General features: G+C 43.6%; 1 protein-coding gene across 5 annotated transcripts in view; it reads right to left on the bottom strand.

The window, feature by feature from the left end:
• BNC1 (basonuclin 1) overlaps nucleotides 1–2,907 on the bottom strand; it is a 28,841-nt gene extending 25,934 nt beyond the window's left edge. For 2 of the 5 annotated variants that reach the window (XM_032468941.1, XM_032468944.1), the window contains exon 1: nucleotides 1,262–1,463. Coding sequence is in view for 1 of the 5 variants with exons in the window: in XM_032468942.1 (XP_032324833.1) it covers nucleotides 1,262–1,270 (9 nt within the window). In the remaining 4 variants the exon portion in view is untranslated. Of the gene's footprint in view, nucleotides 1–1,261; nucleotides 1,464–1,819; nucleotides 1,922–2,412; nucleotides 2,531–2,853 lie in introns of those variants that run through there. The other 3 variants (XM_032468945.1, XM_032468943.1, XM_032468942.1) reach the window with 3 other exon arrangements.
• Between the last annotated feature and the right edge of the window lie 12,605 nt (nucleotides 2,908–15,512).

The raw sequence follows: 15,512 nt of genomic DNA, 5'->3' as shown, positions 1-15,512 counted from the left end.
ATGTTTCTACACCGCATTTGAGAAAGTTTGGCTCCGAGCTATGCACTGATTAATATCAGATCTCCTCCTTCACTCGCCGCTCGACAATCTTGTCACATCTGGCTGACAAATCCTTAGGAGCTTATGCAAAGCCAGGCCGCCAGTGGGGCTGGGGTCTGGCCGGCGGCGCCCGAGGGGCAGCGGGGACCATGCCGCGGCCTCCTCCTCCGCCCCGCGGCTCCCGGTTCCCTGCTCCACCGCCGCCCGGGCGCTCGGGAAGCGAGCGAGCGCGGCGCCCACGGGCCGGAAAGCCGAGTGTGGCCAGAGTTCAAACCCGGGACGCTCGGCCCGGCCGCCGGGCGCTTGCAGGCAGCGCCGAGCCCAAGCGCTTCGTCGGCACCGCCGCCAGCTCCGCAGCCCAGTCCACTCCTGTCACCTGCAGCCAGCCCTTCCTCAAGTGGCCAGAGCCCACTCTGTGCCTCCCACGCGGAAGCACTAGAGCCTTAACCCAATTCCCAGGACGGTCTGACCCAGCGGGAAACCCCCCGCGCGGAACTACTCCGCGCCCGACCGGGCAGGTCAGCTGTAACGTTCATTAAAAAAGCCTGACCTTGCAACCTCCACGCTGTTCTGTCCCGGAAGCTGCCTGACCCGACCTGTCTGCGTCTTCATTTGCAGTTTTGTGCAAAAGATTTGCCCCCCCCCCCTGGGCAGGAGCCCCCCGTCACTACCCCTCGCCTGTCTCAGCAATTCTCCGCACGCTCAGTTCTCCGGAAACAAAATCTAGGTAGAAAAACGGTCACTTTTAAATATCAGATGTTTAATTCCTTCTGAGGTAAAAGCAGTTAGTCCCAAAGTCCTGGGACTTAGGTGCTGCTGAGGGGGCGGGAAGAAGTGCGGGGAGCAGACGCCGCAGCCCGAGCACGGCAAGACGGCCGCCCAGTCTCTCCCGACCCCGCACTATCGACGCGCCGAGGCCACCCCGGGGGCGCCGGGGACCCGCCCTGGCCCGCCAGCCCGGGTCGCGCACCGTGAGCGCGTCGGGCGGCTCTGGGACGCCGGGAGGCGACGGGTCTGCGCGCCCCCACGGGCCCTCCTCGCCTCAGAGACGCTCCCTCACGCCCTGCCCCGGGGAAGGGCCGCGCCGCCGCCGCCGCCGCCGCGCAGGTGGCCTCGGGGAGGTGGCCTCAGGCGCGACCCCAGGTACCGACCCGCCCGGGAACCGAGCGGCGTTCCCGGTCGCCCCGCCCCGCCCCGCGCCCTGAGGGGGCGCCGCGCTTACCTCGGCCATCCTGCGGCCGCTGCAGTGCCGGGGCTACCGGCGCGTGTCCCCGGCCCAGGCCGCCCCGCGTCAGCCCCGGCTCGGCGGGCGCCGCCGCATCCAAGCTCCCGCCGTCGGGGCCAGGCGCGGCGAAGTGGGCGGCTCCCCGGGCGCCCCGGCCGCGCGGCGCGGTGGCCGCCCCCGCCCGGCGCGCACCGCGTGTGCCCGCACGCCCGCCCCCTGCGCCCCGGGGGGGCGCCCCTCCCCCTATCCCCTCCCCCTCCTCCTGGGCTGCCGAGTGGCCCGAGGCTCGGGCGCTGCTGCTGCGCCGCCGGGGAAGCCGCCTCCTGCTCCCGCGGCCCACTAACGCGCTAAATCGATGCAGCTGAGGCGAGGCCGTGGCCCCCGCGGACAGCGCAGACCTCGCCGGCGGCCGGTGCGGAGGTGTCTGCCCCCGCCGGGCTTGAAGGCACTTGTCGGCAAAGACACAGACGTGTCCGTGTTTGCCTCTCCCGGGAAAGGGCGAAATGCTCTGAAGTTCTCTGGCTCCCGTCTCGGGGGATGCTTCTGACGCCCTACCTGCCCTGGGGCGCCCTCGGGTCCCACCGCGGCCAACAAGAGGGCTGTGCCAGCCTCGCCACCAGACTTTATTTCCAGAGGAAGTGTGGGGACGTGTCCAGGCTGTGGAGAAAGGGGGTCCCCAGGAGAGTTTATTGCGAATTCGAACAAGCACCCCACCTTCCCTTCTGGGCTCTAAGGAGTTATAGTCCCAGCTTTACCACTTTCCTAAGACAAGTGAACTCTCTGAGCCTCGGTTGCTACCGTTGTAAAATGGAATTAAGTTTTCACCTCTCTTATTGGGTGCTAAGGATAAAACGAAATTAAATGTCCTGAGAAACCAAACAGGAGCTTGGCCCCCAAGAGCAGATGGGGAGGGGCCTGCGGGGAGAACCGGCTTCCTGTCCTGGGGACAGAGCAGGCTTCAGCCCTGGGAGCTGACAGAGATGGCCCACAGCTGCTGAAGCGGGATCCAGCTTTTTTTCTGCACCGCACTGGGGCAGACACAGAACCTGAGGAGAATCAGGCCTTCTCTCCCTTTTCAGTTCCCCAATAGGATTCTCTGAAGGCTGGACTTGGGGGATCCTGCTTCCTTCTACCCCAATTTATCCTACCTGCCAGCCTGCTAGTGGAGATCCTTGGAGGGAAACCAATCCTTCCACCTTGTGGAAAAAGATGTGAGATGAAAGGAAAAAGAAGTGAGTTGCAGTCATTCAGACAGAGGGTGCTGGTTCTGACTCTGAACGACGCAGGCCTCTAAGTGGAAGAGAAGGGAAAGGAGGGACCAGGATGCATGTGCAAGAAAGTATGGGTATCTGGGCTTCATGGGGTCCAGAGAGCCCCTGCTTCCTGTGCCCTGCAAGCTGGACACACATATCTGGCGTTCTGGCCAGGTGAGTGTCCTGGGTACCCTTTCTTGCAGGTATGCGGTTGCCTGGACTCATGTGATGGCCTCTGCCCCTGCCTTACAGGTGTTGGGAAGATTCATTTTTTTTTCATATGGCAAACTGTAATATGAAGCTTTGCTTTGTGAATTCCAAACCTAAACCGCTTACCTTGTGTTCTTTTGTGGCCCCTCCTCCCCACCTCCAGCTTTTGGGCTTTTCTACTTGCTCCTCTTCTTGTCTTTCTTGCTTTTAGCTTTCAGGCCTTTCTCCTTGCTCCTTTTCTCTGCCTGTTGTAACACAATGCATCCTTCAAGACCTTTCTCAAATGTCACCACTTCTCAGAAGCCTTCCCTGATCCACCAACCCTCCACATCATGTGCCTTTGTCCTCTTCTGACCCCCAAGCACTTGTATCTGCCTCTCTTATTGTGCTTATTACATTCTCTAACTTGATTGTGATGCGTCTTTGTCTTAACTTCTTTGGTTATTACTCATCTTAGTGGCTTCTGTGTTATGAGTTGCTATAGCAGACAAATCTCAGGTTTTAGAGTTAGAATGATTAGGGTGTACCTAGTTCCCAGCAATTGAAAACTGGCTGAGGAAGTCAGCTTTCTTGACCTCACTGTTCTCATCTTTAAAAGTAGGTATGAAACCTGTCCCTGGTTAGGTTGCTAGGGCCAAATAAGACAGCTTCTGTTCTGTAAACTCTGTTTTCCCTTTCTGCTGCACATAAAACTGATTTTTGTACTGATTTAAATGTGTTACCAGAGGAGTCCTTGGAGTATTATTAAATGGCCATATATACTCATTATAAATACACTGAAACGTGTAAGACCTAGGCAATGGCCCACTTAAATACCTTTAATCTGTCGAATTGAAGGTTTTGGTCAGTATCTTTGTGTTTGTTGCAATAGCACTAGTTTTAGTAAAATTTTCCACTAGCAACAAATATCAGGATCAACCTGTTTAACTCTATTTCTCTTTACAAACAGGGAGGATTTCTGGCAATACAAAATTTGAAAACTTGAAAATAGCCTGCCTCTCTTAACATGTACCATTGGGAGCCACATACACATTTCTTCAAATATGACAATTTGGACCCACGTATGTGGAATCAGTAGGTCTAGATGAAAATTGCTAATTAATCTTCTGCAGATTCATTTAGAATCATATACTGGTAAGTGTGAGCTCTGAAATCAGTCCTCATATTTATTCCCAGATTTGATGGGCTTCTCTGCCACTCGTTGGAAACATGTAAGCAGAAGCTGGAACAGAGAAACCACCCTTGCATATAGAAAAGAATATGGCACCAGCTGGGTAAAGACCATCCAGATCACACTTCTCTTCTCCTACTGGTCAGTAATGGGACCTGGGCATGACTTTCCTGTCTCTGGGTCTCAGCTTCTTCATCTGGCAAATGGGGCATTCTGTGGGCCTGCCTGTTCTCATAATCCTCCCTTTTTGCTTCTGTGTGCTTATGTGCTTTACCCTTGCCACTTTTCGTTTGTGTCCAATTTCTTGTAGTGAGTATGAAAAACAGAATGTCTTCCCTAATACCAGGAATTTAAAAAATCTTGACTAGAAAGGGTAAGAGTTGAAAAGGCACAAAATAAGAAAATTCCTGTGACCTGTTCTTCTGGAGGCACAAAGCAGCTATTCTTAAGTGGAAGGCTTGGTTGGGTTGGTTGGTCCCTGAGCGAGGCCTTTCCAGGGTGGGTGTGCCCATCCTGAGACCCACTGGCATGTGCTGAGGGGCTGGGCAGGTTGAGTCGGGGGAAGCAGGGCAGGTGGGGGTTGTGTGGACCCTCTGAGAGCCAGTGCCTGTGTGAAGTGATTAGTTGTTATTCTCCTTGTCATCAGCTGGGAATGTGAGCTCTGTTTTGCCAGATTTCCTGAGTTTTCAAGAGAAGCTGGAAGTATTCTGATATTTAAAAGTTGGCAACTAATTCAAATTTTTGATAAATATGGTGTGAGTCAAACAAAATATGTTTGCAGGCTGAATCTGGTCTATGTATTGTTCATTTGCACCCTCTGCTATATACAGTGATGTCTTCTTGAGGCCTGGGCTTCAAGTATATAGTAGGTGTGCAATAAATGTTTGTAGAGTGAATATCACTTCTGATGGTGAATGGCTCACAGCCCACCTGAGCTTTAAATGGAATTCTCAAAAGCCACACAGAGATTAGTAATAACTTTTTTTGTGTTGGATTCCGAGTCCACTAATGGGCTGGTAATCTTACAGTATTTATACCCTGATAAGACTCCATATAGTTGTTAATGGTTCTGTGAAATACAGAATAGCCTTTCCTTGGAAAACTAATTCTCACAAGAAATTTTTTTCCCCCAGTAGGGGAGCTTGAAAAAAATTTCTTTTAATTAAAAAAAGGTATTTTCAATCATGGGATCGTTGTAATAAAAAGGAAACAAAAAATCTTTAGCTATGGAGGTTTAGGCACTACTGATGGGAACAGGGTATTACAGCAGGGCAGGTGGGTAGCCGCCTCCTACCTGAGCTTACCAGTGGCCTGGAGGAGGAGCTAGCCCAGGGCCAGTTAGCAGGAGGACTGTGTGAGTGCCAAAGGGGCAGGAGAGGGACAGGTGTTTGACATGGCAGGGTGGGCAGAGAGCTGTAGCTCTGTCAGAAATCTTCTGAGGTGGCCTCATTTAAGTCTTGCACATTCCTCTGAAGACGGTGTCGGGAAACAGTCAAAGGCAAGAGTCACATTTGCTCCGTCACCTCCCAGCCCAGACACAGACACCTGGTGGTGGCAGGTCTGGGCACATCTGCTGCTCAGCTCAGCATTGGAGCCTGACTAAGCAGCATTTGGGCCAAGCTGCCCCCACCCCCACAGCTGCCTGCTGAGGGTTAGGCTGGCCTGCCACAGGCCTGGCCCAGGTGTCACAACTTCTTCCCTCTTGCCACTGGACCACTTCCTGTTGAGAGGAAGCACCTTTCCAAAGGTGGCACAGGGTTTTGGTGGCAGAGAACTATTCCTGTTTCTCCACGTCTCACACAAGGCCAGGGGGCTGAGGAGAACAAAATGCCCCAAAGTTCCTGCTACATCGAGGGAAATGCACTATATCTTGCATTTTGGGTTTTGGTAGCCAAGACTGCCAAATCTCAAAGAGGAAGAGTGATAAATACAGTTGTAAATTCCAAACTGCAAACTAACCCAAGTCCAATTCTAAACTGCTTCCCCGAATGCGTTTGCATGTGATGCAGCTTGTGAGTATCAGTAACATCTTCTGCAATTGGGAAAGAATATTCATTTCTGACACTGACAAGTTGGATGCTTATGATGATTTTTTCAAGTGTAATGCTTGGAGAAAATGTTGCAAATTTGGCTACCATTGTTTTGACATGTCTGGGTTGTGTGAAGTTAGCTTCTCATTTAATCTGCCCTCTATGGCCTTTAAACAATCAATGACAGTCATAAGAAGGCTGTGGCTTGCCTTCCAAACAGCCATTCTCTCTTCACCAAGGCAACAGAAAGCAAATATCATCGGTGGATTCCTCCCTGGACATTTCAGTACTACAATTCCAACCCTGAACTCAAGGAGCTTTATTTCTAGGTAAAGTGTAGAAGAAATACTTGGTTGTTGAAAATCCTTATACTGGCATTTTGCACATTGAGTTGATGAATTTGGGGGGAGTTTTACGAGGACAGGATGGTTTTAGGAGTTTTGAGGGGCTGGTGAACATGCGTCAGAAAAATACTTTTAGAACATGGCATCGTCTGTAAATTTAACGACCCATTATTCAAGTTGAAGGAGAAAATATTTGGGTTACAATAACTGAGAATTCCAAATTAGGTCATATTGCTTTTGGAAATTGGGAAGGAAGGGTTAGGGAAGATGGATTATAGGATGGATTTTAAATCATTCTCAATTACTAACTGATATCAAACTTTAAAAACATTTCTTTGGGAGTTTCAGTGTATTCTTAAGGGGAAAGAGAGCTATGAAAAAACAAACTTAGAGCTATGAAAAAGAAGTATGCATTTTATGTTTTTGAAAAAGTAAAACCATCTTTAAATTCTGACTTATTAAAGTTAGAGGAAATAGATTTCTCTTTACAGACCTCGTCTCTGACACTGAATAAAAATTAATTAGTGATCCAGAGTCTACACATGAAAAAGGATTGTAGCAGATCCTAGGCTGTGATTGCCTCCTCAACTTCCATTTCATTCCTTCTCTAGCATTTAGCAGCTATGTCTTCTGGGTAGGTACCCAACCCCAGTCCCACAGGTGATCAGGTCTAGTAACAAATGCCTAGATCAGTCAGCACCAAGGTCTTTTCTTGGCTACAAGGATTGGTTCCAGGTCCAGTCAGCTCAAGGCTCAGGATTCTTGTTTGATAGTTAAGAGAAGCCAAGTTCTTTCCCCATAGTCATGAAAAAGGAGATGTTACCAGAGCCATCTTGTGAATAATAAAGGAAAATCAGAAAGGGAACAGAGCACATGTCAATGAGTAGAATTGAGACTATTGCAGGGAAATTTAGCCGAAGCTTTGATCAAACCATGTGTGAAGACTTTGGCCTTTTTAGATTTGTGAACAAGAGAATCACTTTTATCATGTAAGTCGGTTTGAGATTTTTTTCCCCTTATCTTCAACAGAAAGCTTCTCAGCTGATATAGAAACTTTGCATTCAGTTTTACTGGAAGATTATTCTGGGATAAAGGATAAATGAAATACCACGTATCCTCTGTCATACCAGTCTTTGTTCATTCTTTTGTTCTTACATGACATTGGGAGAGAACCTCTGAACCAAGGCCCTCAATCCGCAAACCCTGGGCAAGTGAGGAGATCCTTCTTATCAAAGCCCATTGCTGCTGTAGTCATGATTTTCTCCTTGGTCTTAAGTAAAATATTTTCCAGAAATGAACTGACTATATACTTTAATTTTTGAAGAGACTTTTCTTCTTGTCTTTTGAGATTCAGAGGGTAGGGACTGTCGATTTTTATTGTATCTAGAACAGTGCTCTTCTGTACACAGTAGGTGCTTTGTAAACATGGGCTTACCTATAAACATATACATGAAGAGATTTAAAAATACATTCCTGACTTGTAGCTTCTTAAAACTACCTTCTTGTACATGGCATAATTGAAGACTTCTAAAAATGTAATTGCCAACTACACTTGGAAATCCACTTTGTCAAACCGTGGCTTCTAACACCTTGTCTCTGACACCAAATCAGTTTTGATACCGATGTTTCCCAGAGGTGTGGCTTTTAATCCTCAAATTACAACACAAGTTTTAACAGGCCAGTTTTGTCTGTCACCAGGAGTTTAGTAATTAACAAAATGCCCCAGCACTAATGGTTTATCAAAAGGCCAGTGAGTAAGAGACATTATACAGGAAACAGACCTGGTATGCTCATGAAGGAACTCATTTAAGGAGCACCCCGGTTACATTTTATGCTCAATTCGGGCCCAGTCACTGAAGCTTACTCTAAGACTTTGAAGGGAGGCCAAAAGCAAGCCCTGGGCATAGATCCTATACATTAAAAACTAGTGACCTTTGTAACATCCATTCAAGGAATCACACACCTCCAAATCATTTTCACAGCCATGGGTATTTTGCAACAGCCTTTGTTAATACACCTTCTAATAAAAGTTAGTGGTTTCCTTGGGAGTCTGAAACAAGGCACACAACAGCCAGTGAGTAACCTGCAAGTCATGCTGTGGTGACAGTTTTGCTTTGTTCTGTGGGAGTGAGAAGCCGAGTCAGGACATGGATCACTGTCCATGAGCGTTGGGAAAGAAAGGTCCACACACTCCAAGAGGGGAATGTTTTCTTTATCTGAGGTGGCTGCCACGTCTTAAATACTAAAACATGTAGGTGTACTTGAGTAAAGAGAAGCGACTGACATTTCAGAGATAACGCAATAGAAGGAAAGAGAGAAGAGGAACTGGGTTGTTGGGCAGAGATGTAAGTTTACCCCTGGAAAGGTAACCCTTTTTTAGAACAGTCGCGTCCTCAGATCCTGACAGAAGGGTCCGCACATATCCTCACGCTTGCGTTTCTGCAGAGCAGACTTTCTGCCTGAACCTCCCCTCTCACTTTCTCTCTTCAGGACACTCCTAATGGATTGCAGATGTCCTGTTTGGTCAGAAGCACGTTTCAGATACATCTGCCCTTCTTGCTTTTATGCAGAAAACACCTGCAAATCTTTATCTTTGGTTAGATTTACCACACATTTGATGCTTTGAAATTTTGGTCCAGTGGGAAAAGGAGCATGTCACCACCCTCCTCCTGCAGTTGGATTCCATAATGGACAATAGCCTTTGGGGGAGATGTTTTCATTTTTCTTTAAAGATAATAGGAAGGCTTTAACAGTCCAGACCTACGTAGCTGAAGGCTAATTAACTTCTTTAGTCCTATAGAGTCTATGGGAAAATCTGTGGTGACTATGGGTGAACAGCTATCGTGTGTGTGTATGTGTGTGTGTGTGTTATTTTGTGTGTTACTTCAGGTGTTACAGCACCTGAAGAAGAGAGAACAGTGAAATGTTGGCAAACTAGCTAGGATATGGTTACAGGACCAGCTTCCTTGGATGTGCCTTAAAAATGCATGTGATGTATTTCCAATGAGTGAATAAATCCCTTGAGGCCTCAAGGAAGATATTTAACGTTTATTCATTTAACTTCAGGATATTCCATCCCAGCACCCAAGGAATGGCAAATGCCACTTAAGTAGTTTTGAGATAATAAAATAATAAAATTATGAGCTGCCTCTGGGAAGGCTGAGAAGGGAATCCACATTCAGTGTGGTTTTGTAAGGAGCTGGGAAGCTCTGGCTAGCTGAACACTAGCTGTGTAGCTTTGAGCAATACATTTAACCTTTAGGATCCTTGGTTTTCTCATCCGCTTAGTAAAGGGGATGGATTAAAGCCATTTGTTTATTCCACAAATAATTATAACACTGAAGGCCTTGCATGTGCCACACACTATTCTGGTGTCTGAGGACATGACAGACTCATTCTCTATCCTTGTGAGCAGCCCCTCAGCAGAACTGTCACTTCCTGATCACTTTCCATCATTCACTGCTGACACTGGGGATTGACTTAGAAATTTCTGCCGCACCTGGACCTTCATTAATTCCTGGATTTCAATGTTCGTGTGGTCTACCTATTTAATAGTCTAGCCCTACAATTCTCTGACCTCCTCAGTCTTCAACTTCTCTTCCCTTTCTCACATCTTTGTTCACACCCCACTGTATTTTGAACCTATAAAGACTTCTAGTTTCCTGACTCCTCTGTTTTCTCTACTAGTCTCTTCCTGGACTCTGTTTCTTAGCTATGGAGTAAGAATTCTGTTTCTATTATTCAAATTACCCTCTCCAATAACCCGTAACTCCCTGGCACCACTATCCTATAGCACCCAACAACCAAATCCCAAACCTGGATCAATACTGTAATCAGCCCCCTCAGCTTCAACTCCAGACTGAGTGTTGATGGAAAAGCAAAATGATGGTGGAATTGGTGTTACTGTTCTCCGCTGTGTCAGTCTCTGCCGAACACAGTTTCCCTGAGTTCTATGACATCTCCTGCTCCTGGTTCTCCTCCTTCCTCTCTCACCAGATCTTTTCCGTGTCCTTCATGTGCTCCTCTTCCTCCATCTGCACTTTTCATGTTCCTCAGTTTCTGTCTTCTGCCACCTGTCGTTTATACTTCACATTCTGCCACCTTTGGTTTAGACACTACGAATACAATATGAAAAGCAGTATACATAGTCCTAGGCCTGCAGACCACTGTGGGGCGAAGTAGTTTTTTCTAAGCAAGCTTGCCTTGGTGCCTCCACTCCTATCTCATCTGCCTAGAATAACCCTACTGGCTGAGGTGGAATGTTTGTTTTGTAAAATCAATTGGTGGCTTCCCATTTTCCCTAGTGCTATGGAAAAGGTTTTCTAACATGGAAATTATCTGTCTCGCTAAGATTTGACAGCCTTCATCTCTATATTCACTTATTCCTGAAACCTGCTGGTGGGGGTAGAGGTTTTATTTGTATAGTTTTTTTTTTTTTCTATTTGTTTTCCTTTATTACTCTTTGCAAGTTTTCTATTTCTTCTACTTTCAATTATTTATTTTTAGAGTGAAATGTCCATCTGATTGCCGTTTTTAAATGAAATATGACATAATTATGTGCAGTTATATAATAATTAAAAAATATAGCTATCATGTCAATTTTCTCTATTCGAATTTTGTTTTCTTTATTCTCCTAATTAGAGTTGCCACTATATTGTCTATTTTATTTGTTCCTTCAAAGCAGCTTCTTTATCTTTATTATTTTCTTAATCTAATTTTCCTTTGGATTTCTTTGGTGCTCCAAATCTAGCACATTAAGTTGAATGCTAAATTCTTTTAAAAAAATCATTTCATGCTACAGATTCAGCTCTGAATGTATCATTAGCCACATTTACTATATTTTCTTATATAATATATCCACAATAGTTTTTTCTAAATCATCTCTTATTATATTATTAATATTTTTCTTTGATGTTATATAAGGCTTTCCAATTTAATAATGACTTTTTTGTATTAAACCTTATGCTTTCTCACTTTACTACACTATGATCAGAGATTATGGCCAATATCATCTCTTTTTATATGTGTTTTAGAGTTAGGGCTTGGGAATTTTGGAAGCTGTTTGGTGGTTGGTGCTCATATTTGGATGGCTTAAAATAAAAGGGGTTGAAAGTACTAAGGTAGAAAAGATTACATCAATGAACTTTTCTTATGTCCTATACTTCCCTGATTGTTGTATTTACTATCCTGTGTTATAATTGCTTGGTACATTTAACGTCAGATAGGGTCAGACTTGTTCATCAGGTGTCCCAGTAGGTGCTCAATAGATATATTTGTTTACCAAATAAGTGAATATTGTTGGATTCCCTTTTATAAACCAACCTGAGAGTCCTTGTTTTCTAAAATGGTACCTGGTCTAATTGCTATACTTGCTCTGACTTACGAGATTTCATTACATGCTCTCTCTGTTTCTTTTCTATTTTCGTGCTGACACAAGAAATACGTTCTGTTTACTTTTGACTATTTGGAATCCAATCACCATATTGTTAATCCTAGTAATAATTTTCTTGAAGTGTTCTATAAATTTTTTGTTCTGTACTTAATCATAGCTAGTATCTTTTGACTCCCTTTCATGGAAAAAAGAAGTATTATGCCCTTCTGAGCTTCCCTCTTCTTTCTCTTCTTTTGCCCATTTTTCTAAAATCTAAAATACAATCAGACAATAGGTATGTTGGTTATATGTTGTTGTGTAACAAAATAAGTGACTTAAAACAACAGACATTTATTATCTCAGGACATGGTTTAGCTGGGTCAGGATCTCAAATAAGACTGCAGTCAATGTGTTGGCTGCAGCTGCAGTCATCCCAAGGCTGGGGGAGAATTTGCTTCTAACTCACCCATGTGGCTGTTGGCAGGGCTCAAAAGATTCACTTCCAAGCTCATTCATGTGGCTTTTGGCAGGTGTCAGATCCTGGCTGGCTGTTTGCAAGAGTTACCGGTTTCTTGCCACATGGGTCTATCCATAGGGTGGTTCCCAACATGTCAGTACTTCCTTCAGAGCAAGCAATGGAGAAAGCCAGAGAGAACAAGAGATGGTGAGCAAGATAGAAGCCAGAATCTTTTTGTAACTTAATCTCGGAAGTGACATCCCATTCCTTCTGCTGTATTTTGTTAAAAGAGTGTCACTAGGTCCAGCTCACATTGCAGGGTAGGAGGCTTCACAAAGACTTGGACTATGGGAGCCCCCTTAGAAGCTGTCTACCACAATATAAAACTTCCTCTTTTTATTCCTTCACAGTATTTTTTCTTTTGTTCCAATATTTGTATCAGTTATTTAGACATCAAATAATATCCTTTCCCTGTTACTTGTAAAAGCCCTATGTGGATTTTAATACTTATCTACATGACTTAATTTCAATAACAATCACTATTTTCAATTATAAGTTACTGATTAATAGTTCTTTCACTAATTCTGACCACAATGATTTGAAAACACTTGAAGAATCTCTGCATAAATGGCACTGAGCTTATTAATATTTTGTGTATCTGCAAATATCAGGATTTTTTTTTATTTTCCTGTTTTATGAACAGCCTGTGGCTAGGAATGAAATCCTTGGGTGTCACAACTACATATTAGTGGATTGTAGATATTTCTCCTTTTTCTTTCAACATTGACTATTTCAGAAGAGATAGATGAAGCAAGTTTGATTTTTAACTGCTTTGAATATGACTTTTTCCCCCTCTCCAACTATTTATCAGATAATAGGCTTATTTTTTCCTTTGAGGTTTAAGAATACACCAAGATATGTGTTAGTATTGTTTCCTTTTTATTAATCTTATCTGTGATAATCTGGTGAGTCCCCTTGTTTCCAATGTAAGGGTTTTTTTTTCCCTCCAAATTCTGGGAGCTTTGATAATCAATTCCTAACCAGCTGTGCCTTCTTTATCAGGAATGTTTTATTCATAGTTTGGCTGTCAGGTCTGTGTCCTGTTTTTAATATCTATTGTCTTTGTTTATTCCTTTAAATATTTCATATTGATTTATTCTGTATTTGGTGTATCATTCTTCACATTGTCATCTATTTGGATGAATAGAGTCTCTGTAGTTTTCATTCTGCTTTTATTGCTTTTAATTAAGACCTAATTTCAGCTATTATGGGTATAATTTTGTTGCATTTTCTTTTTATGCTGATCTGTTTCTGGATTGTTGTAATGAATTCCTTTATGTCACTGAAAATATAAAGCAGCTTTATCTTCAAGTTTACCTGCTTGAGGAGGAAGATTTTCCCTTGGTGTCTGCAGAATTTTTTCATAGGTCTTATGCTCCTTTTTCCTTTGAACTTGAGTTTTTCTACAAGTTTTTAATGTGTTTGTCTGGAAGACTTGAGGGACTGGATTGCTTAAAAACTTATATCCCATGATTCATTTTAATATGGAGAGCCCTCCCTGGGACTAGTGCCAAAGATTCAATCAAAAGGATGCCAGTGACTCCCTTAGGAAGTTCCTGGATCTGAAAATGAAGGATAGACCAGGAATAGCTGCAGGTTAGCTCACCTAAATCTTTCTTGGAATAAGACTGGAGTATAAATCAATCAATAGATGTAGGTCACTCATTCCTTCTCTGCTGAATGGCTGAACAAAGAGAATCTAGAGCAGACCAAGTTCTTTCTTATTAATGCTGGTGAATTATTTCTTTGTTTTGGCTCATGTTTCAACATTTCCTCTTTATCTTATGCATCTTCAGATAACTTCTGGCCCAAACTTAAGTTCAACAGTTAATCTACCAATATATTTTTCCCCTATTTTGGGTTCTCTGTGTTTATTCACACCTCCTTCCATCCCTTTGGGTTCACTTTTCTTCTTGCTGAAGTAAGTCCTTTGGTAGTCTTTTCAGTGAGGATCTGTGAATGGCACAAGCCTTTAGACTTTGTAAATCTGAAAAAGCTTTTATTTTGCTCTGACTTGTAAGTGATAGTTTAGCTGTGTGAAGAATGTTGAACTGATGGCTTTTATATTCCATTAGAAGTCTTCTGGCTTCTGATATTGTTGATGAGTGGTTCACTGTTGATCTAGCACATTCTGTTGCAGGAAGTCTGTCTTGCCTCTTACATAGCTTTATTTTTTTCTAATCCTTGATTTTTTGCAGTTTCATAATGATGTGCTTAGGAATGACTTATTTTCAGTTATCCTGCTCAATATTTGGTGTGTTCTTTCAGCATGAGGAAAAATTCTCCGTCAACATTTCTTCACCTATTGTTCTTCTCATTTGCTCTGTTCTTTTACTTCAGACTCATATTAAACAAAGGCTAGAACCTCTCTATCCATCACCTGGGTTTCTGAACTGATCTTTGTTATTTATATTCATCTTTCTATGCTCGATTTGGGTAAGTTTTCTGGTACTGTCTCTCAATTTTCTACTTCTCTTTTTGTATCCAATATAGAGGAATATATTTTACATTAATAAACATATTTTTCAATTCTAAGATTTTTTTTATAAGTTCTTTTTCATATTCCCCTGTTTTTGCTTCATTACTGCCTATTTGATTTTATAACTTTTTATTGCTTTATTTTTTTATGGGTGTTATTCATTCATTTATCTCTTTGAAGACCCTAAAACATCTTAAAGTCATTTTCAGGTAGCTCTTTCATTGTCATTTCATCTGAAATGAATTCATCTACTCATTGTTGATTTAAAAAGAGTGGGGACCAGATACGGTATCACTGTATAAAACTGGGATTAAGACGGGACCCCCTCACCCATTAAGGAAGCCTGAGAAAACAGACTATGACTGCCACCTTGTCCTATGACTCTTAGAAAAGCCACATGCTTATGGTGATGGGAGAAGCTCCACCTGGCATCCCCGACCTGAGAAAAGCCATGTCATTGCTCAGTGTTTGGATCTGTGCTGTTCTGCATTGATCCTGGCTTTGGTTCCCCATCTTTCATGGGATACTTTTGAACCCATCAACTCTGCTTACCACTTGTAAACTTATATTTCTGATAAATGTAGAGTCCATGAAAGTGCTTATTTTCTTTTTGAGCATATTTTATACATTTTTAGTGTTCTATTTTTACATTTTATCTACTATTGTCATTTGGTTAGGGTTGGAGAGGGGCTCAAAGTGCAAACTTAACTCAATTTTGACAAAGTCCTGCTTCCAAATGTATAATTTATATTAGAAGTTCAGTATCAATTTCATATCATCTCTACATCTCAATAAGGTGTTCTGATTTCCAGGAACAATTTTAAAGTTCACTTACAACAAGCAAGTGTTAGATATGATTCTTTAATTTTGACT

Source organism: Camelus ferus, chromosome 27 (genome assembly GCF_009834535.1).
Source record: "Camelus ferus isolate YT-003-E chromosome 27, BCGSAC_Cfer_1.0, whole genome shotgun sequence".
Classification (NCBI taxonomy): Eukaryota; Metazoa; Chordata; class Mammalia; order Artiodactyla; family Camelidae; genus Camelus; species Camelus ferus.
This window is presented reverse-complemented; position numbering and strand designations above follow the sequence as displayed.